The 23,769-nt window shown below is 39.5% G+C and overlaps 1 protein-coding gene across 1 annotated transcript; it reads right to left on the reverse strand.

Annotated features, from left to right (window-relative positions):
• Positions 1 to 88: 88 nt before the first annotated feature.
• Positions 89 to 23,615, reverse strand: LOC117854113 (structural maintenance of chromosomes flexible hinge domain-containing protein GMI1). Its single transcript, XM_072291354.1, has 28 exons — positions 23,274 to 23,615; positions 23,124 to 23,156; positions 22,465 to 22,551; positions 22,302 to 22,357; positions 21,397 to 21,480; positions 14,803 to 14,945; positions 14,669 to 14,721; positions 14,515 to 14,598; positions 13,469 to 13,559; positions 7,432 to 7,620; positions 7,021 to 7,042; positions 6,815 to 6,935; positions 6,632 to 6,703; positions 6,289 to 6,533; positions 6,014 to 6,136; positions 5,325 to 5,502; positions 5,130 to 5,220; positions 4,865 to 4,962; positions 4,221 to 4,319; positions 3,696 to 3,762; positions 3,535 to 3,617; positions 3,227 to 3,436; positions 2,930 to 3,097; positions 2,590 to 2,704; positions 2,185 to 2,362; positions 1,855 to 2,046; positions 843 to 1,160; positions 89 to 374 (listed from the first exon to the last, which is right to left on the reverse strand). Exons 1-28 carry the CDS (start codon positions 23,613 to 23,615, stop codon positions 89 to 91), a joined length of 3,828 nt encoding a protein of 1,275 aa, XP_072147455.1.
• Positions 23,616 to 23,769: the final 154 nt, after the last annotated feature.

A 23,769-nucleotide genomic window follows, 5' to 3' on the forward strand; every position in this document is an offset into this window, starting at 1 on the left:
CGGCCACCAGAAATACCGACACAGGAGTTCTCCACATCTATGGCGTAAAAGGTCTGCGTACAAAATGGAGGCCACGGCACGTTCCTGCTTATGGATCAAGCATCTCTTCCTTCACCGGGGTGCGCCGAATAGCAAGCTCATTGCCGCGAGGCTGGGTTACTATCTCTGATATCTCCTCAAACTTGCGCTTCCTCTTGTTGAACTTCTCGTACAGTTCCTCGCGAACCTTTTCTTCTTGGCTTATCTTGGTTTTGGTTGCTTCCAGAAGCTTCACTTTGTCCTCCAGCTTTCTTGTTTTCGCGATGACATCTGGGTGGGCTTTTAACTCGTTCGGAGTTTTGGGCGACACGACAGGAAATGTTATCTTTGGATCACTGGATAAAAGAACCAGATTAATTTGATACGGTATAGTATTGAAATAAATATAGTACCAAAATAAAGAATGATTTTGTGATGCAAATTTGTCGTAAACTAATGCTAAATACATTAATTAAGTGAGTGCTCTTTTTGGAGGCAGTAAATTGATAAGAAACATCAACATGGTGATTAAATTTTTTTCATCTTGTGTAATAGCAAAAAAATTTAAATGCTTCAGAATGTTCCTAATCAAGCTCTCTGGCAAATAATTAAAGGATTAACCAAAAATTTAAAATAAAGTCAAATGCACAGTGGTCATTGCCCAGCGAGTTGGCAATACTTCGACCGCATCATGGTGTAGAACCAAATTAGCTTACAAAACATAGTAAGTTAGGAGAACCAAAAAGACATGAAGATTGGGGAGGGCAGCACTGACAGACTGCATGCCGCGACAAGTGTTTGATTATGGCAGTAATAGTACTGACCTGTAACCAAGAAGAATTTTTCCTTTTCCTTTGATAACACCACCATCCAATGATATTGCTCCACCATTCAAATAATCCATGTCTTGGAACATATCGTTTCGGGTTTCATAAACTTGAAGCACTCCAAAGAGACTATACAATAAAGTTTCACGGAGTCCATGTCCACTACTTGTGGTTATGTTCAAGTTCTCGTCAGAAAGATTTATCATATTGACCGCAAATCCTTTAAATCCTTTAGGTTTTTTAACATGTCGAAACGGCCCCACCAGGTTTAATTCCTTTTGTGGACTGTTCCGGATAAGGCCTCCTTTGTAGGGCCTGCCAAAGAGATGTGCTGTCAACATAAAAGCAAAAAGTCCATGGGACAAATTGGAAGACTAGATTACCTTCTCTACTTTGAGATTCTGATAATACATAAGAAGGTTGGCAATGACCAGGTATGTGAGCCAGATCCATAGCCCAGTGTACTACTTATGATATGAATAACAAATTATTCTCATACAACTAGTACTTAAACCCACACAGCCAACTTGGGCAATTTAATTTTTATATTAGCTTGTTTAAAAATGTGGTGTATGCCTTCATCATTGGAAAGGCTTACTACCGTAGGCTGCAGTCAAGCCAGGCTAACATAGCGTCCACCCTATCATCAATGACTCAGAGATAGTAACCAAGCTATCCTAGAAGATTACTTAGTACCTAGCTACCAAATTAAAGGATGTTTGGCCAAGATTGTGTTTCAGATAACGTCAATAGCATCAGTTTCATTAGGAAGATTAGTTAAGCCAACTCCATACTAGGCATGTACCTTTGGTATAAAAGATTAAACAGCTTTCCATCTAATGAGCTGCTCATGCACATAAGGTTGCATATAGTAGTGGTAGGTAGCATTCTAATATTGTTTTGAAAAGTTTACTACATGTGTGCTTGGCCTTGATCAAAATTACTTAACACTCAAATGGATAACCACGGAAACAACTTTATATTGGGAAATAGAAAATGTAGATCTTACTCTATATCATCTAAGCAAATGATAGAAAATCTACTCTTTATGGGAACTCCTAAAACAGCTGCTTTATGGTGAATGCCAAAACCAACATCCACATCTCCATGATTGTTGTATTTCTCAATGTAATTAGCAGCGTCCATTGTCTTGCAAACTACTGAAAGCATGCCATCTTTGCCAAGATACACAGCAAGCATCCTACAAAATAAATACACAAAGATCCTGAGGAAGAAAATGATGCATCATTTTACAAATGACCCAAAACAAACTACATATAATCCAGTGCCAACAGATAAATTTAGCCTCTATTTTACATGTTCTGAAAACAACACTTACCTGCCAATTTTTCTGTCTGGAACAGTTCCAAGTAGGGCAACAATACCGACAACACCTTCCATGAAAGATTCACCACTGGAGCATAGAACAAAAGCAGCAGTACCAATTTTTTCTCTAATTTTATTACGAATTAACTCCTTTGCATCAATGAAAGACCCAACTATAGGCCCAACCTCAGCTGGTTAAAAAAATTTAAGTTACATAAAGCAGTAAACCAAAAGCTAGCTACAGTAATAATAGTGATGGCAGCAGACTTTATGAAACACATGGACCATTGCAATGGAGCCAAAGCTCAAGTTATTATTGCAACACTATGACAGTATGAAAGCAGGAACATTTCATGACATAAGAAATGAACACACACTCAATAAAAGTTACAAGAATGACCGGACATGGAAAAATCACCTTTTAGGGTGACAATTTCTTCCTCCAGTAAGTCCTTCGAAGAAGAAAGAGTTCCAAGTATCTTTTCCGTAGATTTCATCTTGGAGTATGTATCTCCAACTTTATTTTTAGTTTTCTGCAAATCAAGATACGAAATTACAGAGATCTTAGTGATGGACATGCTTGAGGTTTTTCTTAATCTTGCTTGTAAGTTTATCATAATTTTAAGAAATTTCTAGCTAGAAAAATACTTATTAATTTTCACATCAAATCAAACAGACTTCACCTGCTCTAGGAATATCCAAGTGCCACATACAAAACAGTGTAGTGCTCTCTACTTTTAATAATGTCAAATTCTTACCTTAACAACATCTTTTACATATGTGACAAGATGACTAGGTTCAGCAGGAGCAAGTTGACAGGGAATTAAAAGATTTGAACTGTCAACAGATGAAATTGGATCGCTCAAAATAGATTTAGTTCCATCCTCAAAGCTGGTTAATGCCAAATCAAAAGGTTGAATTTGAAGCTGCAAAGGTTAAGTTTAGTGGTACATTTGAAACAATAAATAAAAAATTCTAGAAATGCTATATGCAATTGGCACCTGAATCGTAATTTCCAGATCAGGATAGTGTGTGTGACATGCCACAATAGTGACCTTTCCTTGTTGATGAGGAAGTTGCACATGAGAAACCACACATCTTCCATGTTTAATGCCATATTGTGCTCCTTCAACAAGTGATAACTCATTCGATGTGATGTTGAGTGTATGAAGAGGTCCATCTATGGATTCATCAACCAGACCATCACTATCAGAAATTTCAAATATGATTTCCAAAAAGGATCCAGCCGGACAAGTTTCAGGAACCTGTAATGACAACACACATAGAAACCTCAAACATTATCTAAAAATTAAGGGTCAGATCACAAAAATAAGCATTCATTCAAGGAAAAAACGTATCTTACATTTACTGCCTTTAACTCTCTTATGACTACTTGAAATATTTTGGAGAAAATCTTCTTCTCGTGGTGATAAATTGCTATACAAGCTGCACATGATAGGCATAATAAATTGAATGAAAATTTGGTATAAAATGCTGGCATAAGCATAATACAAAATATCCAACCTTCTGAACCAAAGCCACCCAAAACTTTTAGGGCTCCACAAAGGTCAATAAACCCCTCACCATTTACCTGCAAAATTCACTCTTCAATATACATGCTGGTAGATGGATAACTGCAGAATTATTGATCAATTGATCAACAAAAATGGCTGCCATGAAAGTCAAAATATGAGGTAGAAATAGTGGAACAGTAATGTAACTGTTCTCTAACAGCATACCACATTCCCTCAATCACACAGTGAAGCTCATTTGTTGCTCGATAAGAAACACCACTAAAGTGTCGCCAATATTTCTATTTTTAACAGGCACAGCAAATGGTACATCAGAAAATTCTTTCAGAGAGTTTAATTAGCAAACTGCATTTTCCACATTAGTTCCACTGTGAACAAAATCCCCACATGGCACCTATGCTTACTTATTAGAGAATGTATAGCTGTTTATATGCTTGCCTTGGCACCTAGCATCTGTTCAGGACTGTTGTGATGCACTGGATACATTTGAATATCATACATTATGTGAAAGATTTACCTTCTGAACGGAGCTTTTCTTATCTAGAAAGCAGAGTCCAGCAACATGGACATTAAGTTTGGTTCCTTCTTCAACATGATTGCTAAATTGATCTAACACCTGCCACATGAGTGGTATCCAGGGTCACAAACAAACACCATGTGAGGACTTACTGAACCAGAATGAAGTATTACACTTTATACAGTCCCCCAAACTCAGATGTAAAACATACCTATTTTGCACTGAAGAATTATCATTCTGGTTCTAGATTTTAACTCAAAAGTATGCATTTTTATTGCATTAGTCAGTTGCCAGATTTTTATCAAGAAAGTGAATACCACTGAAAAGTATTTAGTGTAATTTGTTCCTCTGAAATAATTTTCTTGCTCTATATCACAAGAAATAGCTTCTCTTTCAGATTCAAATGAAAAAGAACCTAATCCTTTGTTAGATCAAAGTATGATTTAGAACCAAACAAATTCTTCCCAACAATGTGATGACCTTCATTCATATTAGACTAAGATGCTATCAATACTCAACAAAGTTCCGATGGTTCATAAAGACTTCTAATAGCTATGTTGGGCCCTTACTGGTCATCTGCAATAACCTAACCATGCTTATTTAGTTAACTAGTGGTGTACAAGTTAGCATCATCATTTAAGTACCTCCAGAAGGACATTATCTATCACTCTTCCAGGAATTAAATTCTCTTCAGAGAAGAGGGACATGTCCATATTAATGATTGATGGAAGGCCTGGTTTAACTGCAGGGAAACATGTCAACTCTTATAGTGAGAATAAGACCCAGTACTTAAGGAATGATATAAAAACTTCCTCATGAAATAAGATTAACGAAAATATAGAATTGCAATAGATAATGTAACAGATAACGTAAATGAGCTAGCTATCTAACCTTTACATTGACATATACCAGAGAACTCATTATCAGATGAAGATATTCTTAACTTCGCCTCGTACTTTGGCCGCAGTATGTCCAACTTGCTGGTTTCAAACAGAAAATCCTTCATGCACAGCACAACGTCAAATATGGTTAGCATAGAAACATTAAATTACCAGGTTATGGTCAGGATTGTGATAACTGATAAAGAATGATCATATGGCATACCATAACATTCATTGGTAACAAATCTGATGAGAGTTCCACTTCAACATCATTGACTTGCGCAAGGACATCATCACCATTAAGTATAGTTATAATAATGCCAGATGTGTCAAGGAAAGGAATTTTATTTCCATGTTGATCTACACTTTTAACAGCAAGGCGTCTAACTGGATATCCAAGCCTGCAATATCAATTCTTATGCAACTGAAAAGGTAAAAAGTAACTGTAGACAGAACTAATATAGCAAATAAAGCAACAAGAAGAGCTCTATGCAGAATTCCACATGACTGGCAATCATTGACATTTCGGGGCCTTTTTGAGGGGCATGTTGGAGTAAATTCTAGTATGAGCCAATAATAGGGCCTAATTACAATACTTGCACTATAAATGAAGAATGAGCGGACTGTCCAGACACTACAAAAACATGTAGCGATTCAGAATGTCAAGTGCACCTGAAAGCATTTTCTTCATAAGAATGAAGAGAAGTCACCTCACAGGAGAACATATAGGAACGCACCAAAGTAATTTAGTCGACTGAACATTATTAAACCAATCAACAAGAGCATAGATAACAAAAAATTTGAATGAGAAAGGGCACATCTTATTTATTGGCCATGTTTAACAAGCGGACAGAGAAATTAACTACACATATATTACTATGGATCCAAATATGTATGCATCCCAGCACGAACCTTATATCCACAGGAGCATTATCAGTGGAAGAACCAGCGACACTGAAAAGACAACGCCTAGAGTTCAAGTCTGGACAGACTGTTATAGTTGTCTGTTGCTGAATGACATTCGAACCTCTGCAACTATAAAGCATTGCAACATACAGCATAAGGTTAAAATAAAAATTCTTGCAACTCCATATGAAAACGTTATTTTACTTACCACGGAGAATATAAACTGGTAAACTCCAGATTTTCTAAATATGCATGAAGCTTCTCTCAATGGAAATACATACAGTCCATGTATGCCATTATGCGATGAGGGCTTCTTCACCTTTTCATAAAAAAGTTTTGCAGGACAGTCTTTACTTCTGGGCCAATTTCGAACTTCCATTACCATCTCCAGCTGATCATCCTTCACTATATACTTCGTCTCAAGAAGACAAGTGGAGCTAGGCATATAATTTCCTGGTCGCAAAACAGCTACAATTTCGTGTGGAGGTTGATAACCAGCCATTACATCACCTTCATATGGTAGATCCTGCCAAAAGAGCAGATATATGCAAAAGTAAAACAGCACACGTGCGCGCACACAATTCAAAGACATAAATTAGTATATGAGTCTATTAAATTACTGACCCCTTCTAGTCCAAGAGCGTCAAGTCCAGAATTCCGGATGATTTCAATCCATTTAGCAGCCTTCTCCTTTTTCTTTGTCAACATTTTATTCCAAGCATCATCATCCATAGCTTGGCACTGCAAGTATAGCAATTGAAAAACACCAAATGCCAGAAATTCGCATGCACTTGTACAAGACTTTACCATTCTATTATCTATTATGCTGACAGGAAATGAGACTGATTCCTGGATATATATGTTTGGACTCATGCAGTCCGCAGCTTCGTCGACCAGGCATCCTTGCTCATCAGAGTACCCAAGAGGCCTGGAAATTTTAGCAAACTTCACCTTTCCAAAAAAAAAAAGGAGGGAAGCAAATTTTTTACTTGATAAAATGGAATTAAATAAACCTGCATATAAGGCGGGCTTCACCTGTGGATAAGGCAAACCAATGTTAGAAATGAAAGATATGCCAACCAATGAGGATATGTCGTAGAAGACGAATACATTAGCACATGAGTGAACTCACCACAAACATCCCCTTGAAGACCTTCAACAACAATGTACTCCAAAGTGGTACACAAAGAGTTTTTCAATGATTTGAAACTACTTTTCATACGTCCAGTTGCTCCTGTAAGAATTTGCAGATGATCTCCTCTCCTCCACGTTTTTCCTTTTCTGCTAATTGATCTATGGACTCTAATGACTTCAACTGCAGGATTGTAATAAAATATAATAAAATGATATTCCAAGAATTTCGTGCTTTGTTAATTGATTAAGCATATGATAAGCACAACAGTAATGCATCCATAATCCCTCACCATCATTGGATATTCCAAGTCGTTCCTTGCACTTTGGATTGATAATAAGGGTGGGTTCATCATCCCCACCATCCATCTCCACATCATACTTGTCATGCATTTCCTTGATCCAATCGTAGTATTGTTTCTCCAGCTGATTATAACTTATTAGTTTCCTGTCCTTGTCACGGGCTTCAACATCAACCTCAGCTATTTAGCAAAAGATTCAGACCAAAACAAATATTAGAATTCTTAAATGAAATTTAGCTAGGAAATGTTAAAAGGCTACTAAAGCAGTAAATCAGATGGGACGAACAATAAAACCTGGGGTATTGTTAAAATAATTGCTGCCCCAATTACGAAGTGCCTTCGTAAAATGATTATGTTGTGCTAAATCAGTCTGCAAAATCAATATAATTCCAGTTAGCAACTTCTACTTTCTGAAATGATAGTTTAGTGGAAATGTTTCATTCTAGGAATTTGTAACACTTAGATGACAACTCCTGACTATTTTTTACTTTTCGTAAGACATAAAGCTGCAGTTGGAACAACATATGTTGTATTGTTTGGTTCAAACTACGTTCATAAAACATGTAATGCTGACTCGTATAAAATAAGTGATGCCAAAGTAAAAGATTGTGTTACTTTAATATAATGACAATACTTGACACAAAGATTTTGCAACTCTACAATTTTATTAGGTGTTACAGATGTGTTCTAATTTAGATTGGTGATCAAAACATATACGCGATTGAGTCTACTAGATAACGCAATAACTGATTTTAGTCATATTACTGTCTAAACACCTTCAATTTGCTGTGCCTAGGGAGAATTCTTGTAGAACGAATAGATTGCGTATAATTGATGGATTCTATTGCATTGAGCCTCTCAGCCGATATATATAGAATACAGAGACTTAGGGGGCAAGGCTCCCCCGGATATATATGGCAATCTACGATACGTATATCTACAACTACCAAATATACTCTAACATCCCCCCGCAGTCACAGCGGGAGAACTGCAGATGGTGAGACTGGAGAGGTAGAAGCCGACAGACTGATATCCCCCCGCAGTTATAACGCTGGCACGGTGCGGATGCTACGACTGGAGAGAAAACCGGCGAGTAACTCATGTGGATGATAACCCTTTGTGACGATGTCGAGGTAGCCGAGACGAGGGTGAATAGCCATGGTCGAGGATGCCATGCTTGGGGTAGTCGTGGTCAACGTAGCAATCGAGGTTGCCGAAGACGAGCAAGTGAGCCGCATATGAAGCCGCGGGCGCATGAGGAGGCGCCATAAGGATGGTGGCGCATATAGGAAGACGCCAGAGTCGAAGACGGCGATGCGTCGAGGCAATCGTAGGGGGAAGGTCGATGCCGAAGTTGATGCAGTCAGGCCGACGTAGACGAGGCATATCCGGGTTTGCCAGGCCCAGAAATGCGTCGAGGATGAAGGCACAGACCAGTGTGGCCAATACTGGACGTTCAAGGTAGAAGGCACCAACCATGCGTCAGTGTCTAAGGGACCAGCAGAGAAGGCCTCCACAATGGTTGCGGGCGCAGAATGGCATGGGGTAGAAGGTGCCAACGCAGCCCGCGGTTGCTAAAGTAGCGGTGGAGCTTGAGGGAGACGGCAAAGAACTCAAATAGCTTGACGAAGACCAATTGCGCGATGCGCACAATGACGTAGTCATGGACAATGTCGCAAACGCTATTAAGGAGGACGATGTGGACGTGGTCGAGGACGTAGTTGACGGCAATGAAGATCCAATGACAGGGAGGACCAGGAAGGGCGGTGCTGCTACCCGAAGAGGCAATGCACCCGCAAGCCTCGTGTCGGTGGTGGTGCACACGTACTCAGGACAACCATCCCAAATCCGCACGTGCCGCACCCGTGCACTAAGCGGCTGATCAGACTGAGGGCGCACGTACAAGACGATGGACGACGATGCCATGTAGATTGAAGTGGTGGCGGCGATGTTGGGGATGGCCAGCGTGGAGACCGTGGGCAGAGGGGCCCAGCGACGTTGCAGATAGGGCCCCTACGCGCACCACACGCCAGCCTGGACCATACGGGTGTTGGAGAAGAACGACCGGTGACCATGTCGAGGAAGAGGGCACGCGGAGTAGATACGACGGCGGGCAACGCAAACCCAAACTCTGCTCAGGAGAAAAAAAGATACAGCAACAACTTCTCGTGTACACCTCTGGGTGCCTCTAGCCTTTACCATCTTATCTCCTTTTCCTTGCTTTGGCCTCAACGTCGGCACGGAGAGAAAAAGAAAATCAAACGGCAGAGGCAGTCATGCAGAGAACCTGGCATCCTTTGTAGTTGCACGTTGCGGCCACGTGGGGACCCGCAACCATCGCAGCAGGACGGGTCGCCAGCGTGGGCACTGGCATTCATGGCAGCCCCCATGACATGGCCATGGCAGCCTGCCACAGAGCGACCTAGCAACCACGAAGTGGATCCGGGGCAGCAGCCTGGCAGCCCCACGGAGGATAGCTCGATGTGACAAGTCCGACAGCATCTGGGAAGGGCGGAGACGGGAGTCCTCCAGATGCGACTGGATCCGCCACAGGAGGATACGCGATTTGCTTGCTGGGGAACGACGCTAGGATGCTGGCAGCCAGATCAATATTATCCTACGCGAAACAAGAGCGCTGCCCCCGGTGGAGATGGATCTCCCCGAGGGCGGCGCAATTGGCAGCAGAAAGTGTGGCTTAGGATTTGAGAAACTCTAAACTCGTGATACCATGTAGAAGGAATAGATTGCGTATAATTGATGGATTGTATTGCATTGGAGCCTCAGCCAATATATATGGAATACAGAGACTTGGGGAGCAAGGCTCCCCCGGATAAATATGGCAGTCTACGATACGTACATCTACAACGACCAAATGTACTCTAACATTGATCTACCAAGGTATCCTCTTATAGATGATATAAGAGTAACTCTCTTAAGTCATACATCCAGGTATTATACGAAATAAAAAAAAAGAAAAACAATTAGAAACAGATAAAGACTAAAATATGAAAATTTACCTTTGAAAGTGTTGGAGAGAACCCTGCATCCGTTTCTGCAAAAATATACACAACAAATAATAAATTATTTAAGCAATGAAATTATAAAATCTTAAAGTTGTTTGGACCAGACGGGTTAATAATATCTTTCAGGAAACAAAGTAGGGATTTAGATTAAAAATTAGGTTTAAAGTTGTAATTATAGTTTTAAAAAGGAATTAGATAATATTTTGTAGCTCTAGTGGCAAAGCTAGTGCTAGGGACCTCCAGGTTGTTGGCAGGATAATGCCGATACTTTTCCTTTTATGTTCATTGTTTCCCTTATATTTTGGCACGTGTGTGTCGAAGTAAATTGCAGGAGTGGGACTTGGGGGTTGTACTATATGTTTCCTTCTATACAAAAATGATCTCAGCTCTTATGTGTTTTCAAGAAAAAAAAGATAATACTTTGTTGGATTGTAGAAAGTCAATCTAGCTTTTAATGAGCTCATGTTTGGTAACCATACAACACATAGCGAATGATAATCGCTCTCATTCCTTTCAACTTTATCAACCACCATGACTTGCTGCCATGACCTACCAATTCCACTTCCCTATTCATCTTGGTAGGGCTAATTTTTTCTTGAACGTGTAGGAGAGATGCGTGTCATTGTATTAATAGATAGAAAAAATGGGTTTGATTACATGCCGAATCCACAGCTGGGGTTAGTGCTAGTGAGCATGAGTGTAAGCTTGGCACAATGCAAAATAGGCTAGACTGATGTGTGCATATGTATGTTTAGACATTAAGTTGTTAGCTTTAGGTTGCTAGCATCTCATGTTAGGCAATCAATCAAGAAAGGGAGATTTGTGTTCTTACCCTTACTCCAAGTGCTAATTGTGTTTTTACCTCTACTTTTTAGGGTTTGTGATTTTTCCCTCGATTATTTGAAATAAAGCAGCCATTTACTCATGTCCATTAAATGGAAACCTGATTAAGTGAATTAATAAATAAATAAACAACCAAAAATAGATGAAATGACCCAGGTACCCCTCCTGCCTTATCTCTTCCTCACCCGTCTCCTTTCCTCTCCCTCACAAATCTCTCACGCAGTCTCACCCATATGGCCGTCTCTCTAACTAGCAGTGCGCAGCGGCCAGGCAAGCCCTGCAGGCTGGGCGGTGTGCGGCAGCGCTCCGAGTGGGCGGAGGCCAGACGGCGCCACGACCCAGGCGCGCAAGCCAAGCAGCGCCACCACAGCGCTCGTGGCGGCCAGACAAGCTGCTCGGGCGTGCGGTCAGGCTGGGAGCGTGGGGCCGATAGCCGCCACTGCCGCATGTGCCACTGTCGTCATGTCTGGAGCGCGAGGAGGCGAGCGGCGACGTAAGCGGCGGTGGTTACTTTTGCAGGTGCCAGGTGCCCTACGAGGAGTGCGATGAGAATGTCCTCATGTAGTCATGCTCTTCCGAATCTACTCCTGCTGTAATGCCAATAGATGGATGCAATTGGGGAGGAATCGGCCATCTTGGACCGGAACGGCGGATGCAAATGTTTAATTTTCATTTTGTTTTTTCTTTTCTGCTGAGAGGCTTGCATCTAGCTTGAATTCCCACTTTTTACTGGAGATACAATCAATGAATCGATGAACAGACAAATTGAAGCTTTGATCGGAGATTATTTGGCAGTCAAGTTGCTATGCTTATTATCATTCTGAATGTATGCATGTGATGGATGCTTGATTGTGCCATTTGATCTCAGTTGTGATTAAGGTAAAGAAAAAAAAATGTTGCTAGAGCTTTATCGAAATGCTCTGCTCGAATATATGAAATTAATTAAAAAATATACCAAAACATGAGTAGAATACACGTATAGAGTGCTTCATGTTAAAAGAGGGGCAAAATCACAAAGAGTATATTTGTCTTTTTACTACAAATTTAACAACGTTAACTTCTCTTAGCGGAACAGGGGCAAACTAGAGCTTCGTTTTGGAAAAGCGAGGGCAAAAACACTCAAAGGGCAAAATCAAGGGTAAAATCACAATTGGCATTCAAAATAGGGGCAAGAATGCAAAAGCCCCACCTAGAACCTGTGTGTAGTGTTGGTGTGTGTGCTGTTATATGGCTATATGAGCCTTTTATCTCCTTCCTTAATGCAATGATACGCAGCTCTCCTGCGTATTCCAGAAAAAAAAGAAAAAAATAATTAATCCAAATCTCCCTAGTAGTACAATCCCTCCCGTAGCAGCCAATGGCGCCCGGCTATCATCCTAGTGGTGTTTAGATCAGTTTGTTTCTTTATCAAAACATCCTTAGTATGTAAATTTTGTAAGTTTAGATATTATATCTAAGAGGTCAGGTATGTAAAAAAAATGGATTTTATTGTATCCATCAAGACTTAACCAATACAAAAATTTCTTTTGCACTTTAGATCTTTGCAGTTTCTGTTCTTAGTCTATCTCCTATTTTGATACCATCCCCTTGAAGCCATCCAAGCCTTTTTCTGCAGAATAGTTGTCCCATTGTGAACCAACAATCACAACATCAAGGCAAACATAGCTTCTACTACCAGGACAAAGGTGTTTACTTAAGAAGGCCCTTCGAATTTTCAAAGAAAACTTCCTTGCTGAATTGCAGGCTCTGAAGGAGAAGTTGGAGGTGTACTTTTAGGCACATGACAAGGAAAGGTGTGTGACTGTATGTAGTTCAATGTGGCATAACCAGCAGGTTAATTATCACTGCTATGGATGCGAGGTCATATATGATCTTGAAACAATCCTCTCCACACTACCATGTTTGCACTTTGGTCAGCTAAGATGAGCATGCGCCAACAACATAGCATTTCCACTTTGATTGTGTAAACTTGTTTGTTGTTAAAAAACAAATATTAAAATATGTTAAATTTTAAAAATGGTTAATGGAAAACTAAGTTTAAGTTCACAAGTTAGTGAATATCCAAAATGTAGCTTTCTTGTTTTTTCAGAACAAAACTACCCAAGTTAAAAACATTGGCAAAGTTGGTTGTCTGGTAACAAGTAGTCATATGTTAAGCTTACCTACAAAGCATTTCACCCTCTTGCAGCATCGCCTAAAGAACTCAGCCTTGTGGCCCTTTCTGTATTTAGCTTCCATGAACGGAAGAGGGCCCTGCAGTGAATAAATGATGATGTGGTAAAAGGATTAATAAAAAAAGGCAATGCTCTCTATGAGTTTCATATGCATTAACTCTGCCAATATCTGCTGAAGGTAATTTCAATCCAAATATAGAAGAGGAATCATTTGAAGAAATTGGTATCTGTTGTGCTGGAAATAAGAGGCAAATCATATTCATTATATGAGAGTTCAGTGTGATGAAGTTAACAATTTCCTCTCAATAGTGATTTTCAAAGCATGAACCATCCTTAGGATCTGTAATGAGGGGAAATAAAAACATGCCACTACAGTTGAGAAGTATGTCCATAGTCAAACCAAAAGACAACTTGGTCAATTCGAAAGATACTGAATGCATCAACTATCGTACCAATGGAATGTTTTGGGCTGATTGGCATTATCAAAAGGTATCGTACAAATAGGGCAACATAGAGGTTCTGCGAGTACTCTATCTTGGAATAGTACCAGATGATATTATCAAGCCAATAAGTTAACCATATGAGTTGTGAATGATCTAAGACGTGCTACAAGCAGACAGGCTCAATATCTATTCCCATTGGATAACCTAATTTGTTACATGCAAAGTTTGTGCAAAAGGTATATGGAATAACCCAAACCAGTTTTTAACAAAAATGAATCTTGTGACTACAATATTAAAATACACAGAATGATAGGTGCTAAGATCTTCACTACTGGCAGCTTGTGAAAAATTGTAAGATTTCATTAGCATCAACCACAAAAGATAAGGAAATGTTAGGATGCTACAAGAGTAGACAAAAAAGCAAGACCAGTAAAGGAAAATATTAGTACGGATGTCATGCAATAGAATGCTTATTAGGGTGGTCCTTTAATAAAAGAATACATCATAATTTCTGACTAAATTAGGGTGGAACTTTAATAGTGTTACCCATCTAGCATCGGGAAGTAAACGCCCAAGTCGACGAATTGATACACGAGAGAAGTTGTCGAAGTTCTCTTTCATTTCATAGCCATCATTCCTTAATTTTTCCAAGATAGAATCTATAGATTCCTTTCCCTAAAAAGAACAGAAAGTTAGTATGGACACATGTCAACATATTCATAGCTCATTACAAATTCGTTAATACCTTTACAATTGGAAAGTAGACACACTTCAACCGCGCATGAGCTTGACAAGAAGCTAAGTATGCAAAACAAAAACAAATTAAGGCAAACAAAGAAAAATTATCATATCTTAGTTTCAATGCAAGAGATATATTACCTGCTGTTTTCTCTGTGAACTTAAGGTGCCAAATGAAATCAGGACCATTTGAAGAGTGCAAATTAGTTACTGTGACTTCACCCTCTTGCACCTCTGCTAAATTTACACCATTCACCTGAAAGATATCATCCACAACAAGGCACCTCTCAAAAAAAAAAGAATGATAGATAGAGGTGCACATTTCTGTGGCATATAGAGTATTTGATTGCAGCTATGCAAACTTTCCATGTGGACCCCTGATTTCACGAATAAGTTCCCGAGGTTGGCGCATCTCGTTGGGCGTGGAGAAGCATTGGGAACCCCAATATCTTTCTTAGGAGCAGTTTCTTTTCCTGTCCCCTCAACCCGGCATGGACACGCCGTTGTTCAAAACAGTAACATCAAATCACAAACTACACGAAAGTTGTCCCTTTATTATGGTTAAATGTTGAACATATCACTATAGCTGGCAGCCATCTAATAAGAACAAAGCAGGGTCGTAATCATTAATGCTGCCCGTGCAGTCATGTATTCCACACAACCACACTCAGGTGCCAACCTTACCACAACAATAACAAAGCCTTTTAGTCCCAAGCAAGTTGTGGTAGCCAATCATACCGCACCAAAAAAATAGAGTTGTTGTCGATTTTTCGTATTCCAAGAACAGAATGTTTCTGGTTATTTGTGGATAGATTGTCCAGGTTGATAATGTCCTACCAACTAGGACCTTTTTTCTGCCGGTACAAACTAGGACTTCTTCCAATGCCATAGAGTGGAAGAGGAGTTTAGAATGAAAAGGCTGGGGGAGGGTAGCTCTGAGTCTAGATGGAGAAGAGAAGAGTAAGCAAGAGGAATAAAATGGGAAGAAGCCCTTAGGATACTATTATTGCTGGCTAGGTTACACATCTATCACAGCCCAAGTCTTACTCTGGGTCCTTTTTGACAACACAATTATCTAACTACCTCCATGCCACCAGTTACCTAAATAAATCAACGATGAAGGCATTCTAAACTCAAATATTTATCCATTCAAATAAAATAGGCAATCTAGGAATACAGATTTAGTAATAACTGTTACGATGAGATGACAAGGTCCAACAGGGCAACATATACACACATGAGTGCAAGAGATAATAACAAGGTATAGCACCCAAATAAGGGACTAATAACAAGGTATACAATAGAGACTAACAACACATAGCTACAATTAAAATCTGCAAACTCAATTATTTTAGAACAATCCAGCATATGATAAACATCCTACTGAGGCTTGTAACACTGAAAGGGAATTTAACAAGGAGAAAACTAGAAGCGTACCAATCTTTCCAGATTTAACTAATAAATAGTGGTCTGATATTGAGGCTTGTAACACTGACAAGGACGGGCAGGAAGAGTTGTGCAGGTTCAACATGTTCTCACCACAATGATGGTTTATTTGGCCATGGCAATTGACATGCCCCCATGGGCAATCAAAGCAATAGATAAGATTAGAAGAGCCTTTGTATGGCGCGGTTGCAAAGAAGCAAATGGTGGGCACTGTCTTATCGCTTGGCCTAAGGTGTGTCGCTCTCGAGAGCTTGGGGGGTTGGGAATCTCTGACCTGAAAGCACTAGGGGTCGCTCTGAGAGCAAGATGGCCATGGCTTAGGAAAACTGAGCCTCACAGACCTTGGGCCAACTTGCCGCTCCAGGTTAGCAAGGAGGTTGAATGCCTCCTCTCGATGGCTATGACCACTGAAGTAGGGGATGGATCCAATACATTATTCTGGAAAGATAAATAGCTGGCTGGTAAGAGTGTCCAGGACCTTGCACCCCGATTGTATGCCTTGGTGCCGGGGAGAAGAGCAAGCAAACATTCTGTTAAGGAGGCCCTTGACAATGATTTCTGGTTGGAGGACATTCAGGGTGAAATATCCATTGAAGCATTGTTGGAATATCTTGAGCTGTGGGATACTCTTACTGCAGTGGACCTTCAGCAAGGAATCCCAGATAAGCATATCTGGAGATTATCTTCATCTGGATAGTACACAGCTAAATCGGCCTCTCAATTTCAGGGTGCCATCCTATTTGAGCCATATGCACGCATTTGGAAATCTTGGGCCCCTCCCAAATGGCGCTTTTTCATGTGGCTAGTCGCCCACAATCGTTGTTGGACAGCAAATCGGTTGGCTCGGCGTGGACTCCCACATCCTGCTCGATGCCCGCTTTGTGACCAAGAAGATGAGAATATCCAACATCTCCTCATTGGGTGTGTTTTCGCTAGACAGATCTGATTCTCCATCCTACAATATGCAGGTATCTCGGCCCTTGCTCTACTAACATCTGATACATCTCTGTATGACTGGTGCGCGAGAGTGGAGAATGATGTGGATAGTGATGTGCGCAAAGGCTTGAACTCTATTATCATCCTTGGAGCCTGGACCATCTGGAGACATCGCAATGATTGTGTGTTTAATGGGGCTTCCCCCAGGCTTGCTACAACTCTGATTCTAGCCAAAGAAGATGCCCAACTGTGGAGCTTGGCAGGAGCCAAGGGCCTCCCCCTGCCGGCTATCAGAGGGGTTGATTAGGCTTAGGTTCTTGCCCCTTTAGTGGTCGACTCTTTTCGTGTAAAAGGTGATTAGGATCTACAGGTTCTAGTGGGTGTGGGTGTGTGTTTGGGTCTCTGTATGACTCCTTCTACTTTTAATACAATGATACGCAGCTCTCCTGACATGTTCGAGAAAAAACACTGACAAGGAATAAAAGACAAACCTCGAATTCAACTGGGTTTCTTGTATTCATCGATTCAATATCCTCATCATACTGAACAAAATTAAAATAAATCCCATTAGTATAACTGCACCAATTAGGATTATCCTAATTTGCAAATAGAACACTGATTCTCCACAAGATCTAGTTGACAAATAAAAACATGTAAAATGAAGTGCATCAGTACAGCACTCAAAACAGCTTGACTCTGATGAGCCTCTTGAATTCAGAAATCCAACTTGCAGCCCAGCCACAGCCTGAGACTAGTGTTAATGTTATTGTTTTGAAAAAAGAGTTTTGTACCCACCCAGAAGACCGGTAGGGCCAGTAACAGGTGATTATCTGGATGCCTCATCTCAAGCTTAGTTTCAAGCTTGTACTTCCTTTAATTGGATCTTGAGAAATTAAAGACACTAGTTAAGATTTGTTACATAAAACAATTTACCAAATGGCCACACTATGAGTGTATTGCGCATTCCAACTGTCAGGATAGATACAAATGAGTGATATTGTATCAATTTAATTAGAATGTCCTCATTGCACAGATTAGTTTCCAGGACCTACTCAAAAGGTCCAATGGCTTTGACCTTATGGCTATTGCCTTATATTCTACAAACAAATAAACAGTTAAACAATGTCACTCTTGCTGGTATCGGAAAAACTCAGCACGAAAATCTTTCAGTTCATAATGAATTCAAAGAACAAGCGCACCTATTCAGGTTAACAATAGACCTAACCAAATATAGTGCAAAAATGGAATCTACAAACTTCTTTAGTTTTGATCAAGTTTATAGAAAAATGCATAGATATCTACAACATCAAACTAGTTTCACTAGATAGCCATGAAATATATTTTCATAGTGCATTGGATTGATATTGTAGATGTTAATGTATTTTTCTATAAATTTGGTCAAACTTAGACAAGTTTGACTTAGGACGGAGCTAAAACGACCTATAATTTCAAACGGAAGGAGTAGTATTGAATAAATGCACATAAGAACCTGTATATATGGAAAATAGACGTCCTTCAAAAAACCAAGAAGTCTGTCTGCTTCCAGATGTTTTTTCAGCCCACAGATCTCTACCTGTGAATGTGAATAAAAACATGTGCTCAGAAACTTAAGTTTTTCAGAAGGTGAACAACTTGAAAAAACATTATCAAACTACACCAAAGTTTCAATTTGGATTCATTTCTTAAAAATCATTGTATAGAAAACAAAGTTGAAAAAAGGATGCAAAATGGACTGTTAAAGAAGTATATATGACTAAATAAGTAATAAGTAAAATATTTTTCCAACCAGTCACAGCAGTGTTTAATATTTTTTTTTAAGTGAAGCTCTTATGGAAGCTCAACTCCTCATTTCTGCTGGGCAAGGGGGCCTGTGGCATGCATCGGAACATACTCTCTATGACATGCAACGTAGCATTATCGATAATATACATCGATTGAAGAGTGTTTACTAAAAGATAAATGCACATGTGGAAAGGACAACTTTCCCATGAAATATTAAGTGAGCAAATATATCTTAGAAAACTGGTACAGGAAACTTATCACATAAGTTTTTTTTGGGAACTCTATTCAACACAGGACACACATTCAGGAGACCAGAACATTCAGAAAGTGGTTCGAAATGCCATGCAACCACCTGGGTAAAACTCTGATGTGGTGACAACAGCCTCTCCTCTTCAGATGGATCCCTAACTCCTCCAGCAGTCTGCAAACCGGAGGTACTGGTCTGATTTAATTTTCAAAGTACAGCAAATAAAGTAGCAAGAGAGCAAAAATTGGGGGGGGAGAGAGAGAGAAACCATCCAAGTGTGTTCGGAATTCTTAGACCCTGCTTTTTCCAGCAATGCCTCCCTTGAAAGGTGTAAGGTAAACACTTTTCTCGATTCCTTTGTTTTAGAGGAAACAATAGCAATTCTGTTTCACAGAAGAGATAGAACAAGCTCATCAAGCACAGAAACTACAACTTTCTATCTAAATGACACATGATAAATTCATACCTTCCAAGATGCATTGAGGCAATAGTTCCACCATAACCAAACATGCCAAAGAAGGGCTGCAATATTTAACAGAAATAATACATAAGTACAACAATACCAAAGCCTTTTAGTCCCAAGCAAGTTGGGTACACTAGAAATGAAAACCCAACATGAGACACCAACAAGGAATAACGAAAAAAAGTTATATAAAAATTTATAAATTTATAAGACATCAATAAAGTAATGTTATTAGGGAATCGAAAAGCAAAAGCCTCGTTGGTTCAGGCATATGGATAGCTGATTTATTAATACAAAAGTACCCTACATATTAAATTCTTTTGAATTAATATATTCATGATGTTTAACATACCAAAACATAAAAAAGGTTTATGGAGAAGCACGGTGTATTCAAAAACTATGTAACGCCGATTAGTGTCAACAAAGTACTACACTGCATTGCATCCATATTTCAACAACTGAATAAGTTAAAATGTACAAAAATGTAAGTGCATTATACACAGTAAAAAGATGGGCTATAGGAACTTCAATGTCAAGCATTCGAAAAAAAAGGTGGACTGCCCAATATGCATTTTCCTATAGCTAATAAGTTTTGATATATCTACGAAACAAACAATCATATTCGACCTTCAACTGTTGCCCAAGACAAACAACCAGCCCCCAATTTCTAAACCACCCACTTCATGACCTTAGAGCGACTCATTCTTATCCACCATGGTTTTTGTCAGACATGGTAGCAATGTGCCCATCTTTAGCTGACAGGGTGTCCACATCAATATCCATGCCCACAACCATGTATCTCTCTCAGCTTGCTGGCTATTGGGGTGTCAATGCAAACCGGTGCCCAACCACAGTAGCTGCCCTCAAATACAATTATGGAACAACCATGGGCCCCAAGTCAACTGCCAAAGCCAAGTTAGGACGCTCCTCGAGTTCTTGGCCACAAGGCCAATGAAGGCTGTTTAATTGAGTTCACATGCTAGCAGAGTAACAAGCAAACACGGACAGTGCTACCACTCTAGAAGAGCCTCACTTCAAAAAAAAAAGGAAAGAAAGAGAAACTGCCCCGATTTGGAGGTGGGGCTGCCATGTTCTGGTTTTTGTATATAATTCCATTTCCTGAACCATAATCCAAACAACTAAATGTGGATGTAAATTTACTCTGCCCAATTTGGTCAACTTCAAATATCTGCATGTTTTCTTGAGTAAATATCTTCACATTTGCACAGTCAGGATGCTATCAAAGCAATAATAGCCTTTTTCAAATACAATACAATGAAACTTCAAATAAATTAAAGTGCTTGAATCAGTAAAGTATTCTCACCAGTAGATATGGTGCTTTCCCACCAATACCTTTTTGCCGAAATACTCTATGGTTAGAAGAACCCATTGTTCCCCTGTACAATATGTCACTGCTAATTATATGGAAGAAAATGGTACCAAAAAATTTAAAAAAACAAGTACTAGTGTGGTCTATATATTTCATACATTGAACTTGAAAGAATGTTACAATATTGTTCATAACTTAATAAAAAACACTTTTCCTCTCATGTATACTTCCAACAAATATAGATGCAAAATAAAGAAAAGGAATGAAGTACTCCTGTATGTTAGCTCTAGTTCATATTAATTGGACAGAACAATTCATAGAATTGTGTGACCTAGATATCATAGTTTAGACCTTCAATCAAGTGTGCAGAAGCAAAACTATTCAGCCACTCCAACATTGGGGCCTTTTCTTCTCAAGTATTTAAGGTTAAAGCAGCAGTACAAGGCATCTATCCCAATGTTATTAAACGAAGCATTCACAGCATGAAAAATGACCCATTAAAATATATCATGTTTGAGCTTCCCACTTTACCATTTGCATATAGAGTTCGCATCTGAACCATCCATTCCCCTACCAGTGTCAAAAATCACAATCTTTTCTTTGACAAGAGTTATCCTGTAAGAAGATTCAAGTTTCAGTAATCACACCAAGTTTGTGCGGTCCGGAAGACATGTATGACCTAGAAATTAAATACTATAATGATATGGAAGCAAACTTGAAGACAAAACACTAAATAGTGTAGGACCTTAACAATATTCTCATAAACACCGCCAGCAGAAAGCATCATGATGTATGAATATCGTGGAAATAATGCAATTTTATTTAGCTAACTGGTTATTGTTGCAATAATACTAATGAACAATGACACCTCTTCAAAGCCCCCAAAAAACAATCAAGCCCGATACATCTACAACATTTATTTTACTTTTTTGTTTATTTAATGCACTTTAGTACCCTCATATTTTTTTTCATTGAAAGTAGTTTCAAGTTAATTCTTTCATTCATTGCCTTTCCTCAATGAAATTTTACTTGTATGGTAACTTCAAACCCAACACCCTACTCTCTGGCTTCATATTGAATACTAACTTATTGACCTAGCACATTAGGAAAACAACTTTGCAAACTTCTTCTGCTAACAGCTACCAATTTTCTTTCCTTTTAACATTACATGCCAAACATAGATTACTAGCTAAAAAAGCATGTCGATACAGGTTGCAGTGGAACGGATAAAGAAAACAATATCAAAGACTGATGATACAGGTTGAAGTCAAACAGATAAAAAAAACAATATCAAAGACCGATGGTACAGGTTGAAGTCTAACGGATAAAGCAAACATTATCAAAGACTGATTCTTTTAATTCAGGAAAAAGAAAAACACTGATTCTTTTATACCCTAGGACTTTGATGGTAATAATATAAATGCATGGGTATTAACCTGATTAACTTCCTTTCTCCTATACCATTTGACCACAAAGCCTGCAATGCATTATCCTGAGAAAAGGAAAAAAGGGAAGAAGAAAAAAAGGCAGTGGGAGACCATCAGAAAGTGTGACAAACCAGATATAAGTAAACTATAGGATTCTAACAAGAAAACTAACGGTAAGGTCAACAAGAGCACTCTCAGTGCTATATTCTGCCGGAAGCTCTTGAACCAGATCAGGCTGAGGGGTAAGGTCCCACATATTCTGCAGATAACAATTGTTCAAGTAAGAACTAAGTGTTGGAGTATAAGGGGTTACCCACCTCTTCCCATCAGCTTAAGCTTTTGGTTTGAACTGGTCAATGCATACAACTCAATATGGTATCAGGGCCAGAGGTCTCGAGTTCGAATCCTGGTGGGCACAATTAAATAAAATAATTGCAGCCAACTCCAATTTCAACGTATGCGGCCTAAGAGAACCTGCACGTGAGGGGGAGTGTTGGAGTATAAGTTGAATTGCCCACCTCCCCCCATCAGCTTAATAAGCTTTTGGGTTGAACTGTGCAACTCAATACTAAGATAGATAGGGATTAATCCTACATCTTGTTCTCTGCAGAAATCAATTGATTTCTGAATACTTGTGAAGTCAGAACACAAACACAAGGATCTTAGGTTCTCAACGAAACACTAATGCAGAAACTGTATCTTAGAAGGAAAGGATGCAAGCCTCAACTCTTAAAGAAGTGGTATAGTGCTCAGTACTTTGTATCAAGAATAGCCAATAAAGTGCTAAATGTCAGAGTAGAGAATCCGAATATCACTACATCAAATACTCACCTCAAATGTACTGACCGGTTCTCCTTTTTCATCCTGACAAAATAAATAGAAATTAAATACAGCATCTGAGAGTATGCATTGCAGAGCAACCTCATGAATCAAAACTTAACCCATTGTTATGATAGAAAATAGAAATGGTTAGGGACTCACGTGGAGTCTTAGTATGTTTGTACTCTTGGTGTCAAAGTTGCTCAACTTGATTTTGTCTGTTATCTTTTCGTCAAGCAGGTCAGTTAGGAAAATGTTGTCATCCCACTGTATCTCCGGCATCCTTCCACCTCCCACAGAAGCATTGTTCAACTCCCTCTTGACACTAAGCAAGAGATCACGAACCAACATCTCTTCGCCAGGGTTATGCAGCGTGAGGCTGGTGCTCACGCCACTTGGCAACAGGACCTGAAACCGGTACACTCTTAAAGCATCTTCTTCCTCAAGCCCATCCGAATACTGTACTAAAGCCTTTCCCTTGTATCCTCTGCTTGCCTCTGCCATCCTAGAGCAAAACCTGCTCACCACACAGAACAGGTTGCAGAAACTATTTTCAGGTGAGGTTTACACAAAGGAAGAGACAGGTTAAAAAAGGTACAAATCCTCCGTGCAAACATCATGCGTGCTAAAATACCTTAAGAAAGAAAAACACAGGTTT

The sequence above is a fragment of the Setaria viridis genome, chromosome 1 (assembly GCF_005286985.2).
Source record: "Setaria viridis chromosome 1, Setaria_viridis_v4.0, whole genome shotgun sequence".
NCBI classification, from domain to species: domain Eukaryota; kingdom Viridiplantae; phylum Streptophyta; class Magnoliopsida; order Poales; family Poaceae; genus Setaria; species Setaria viridis.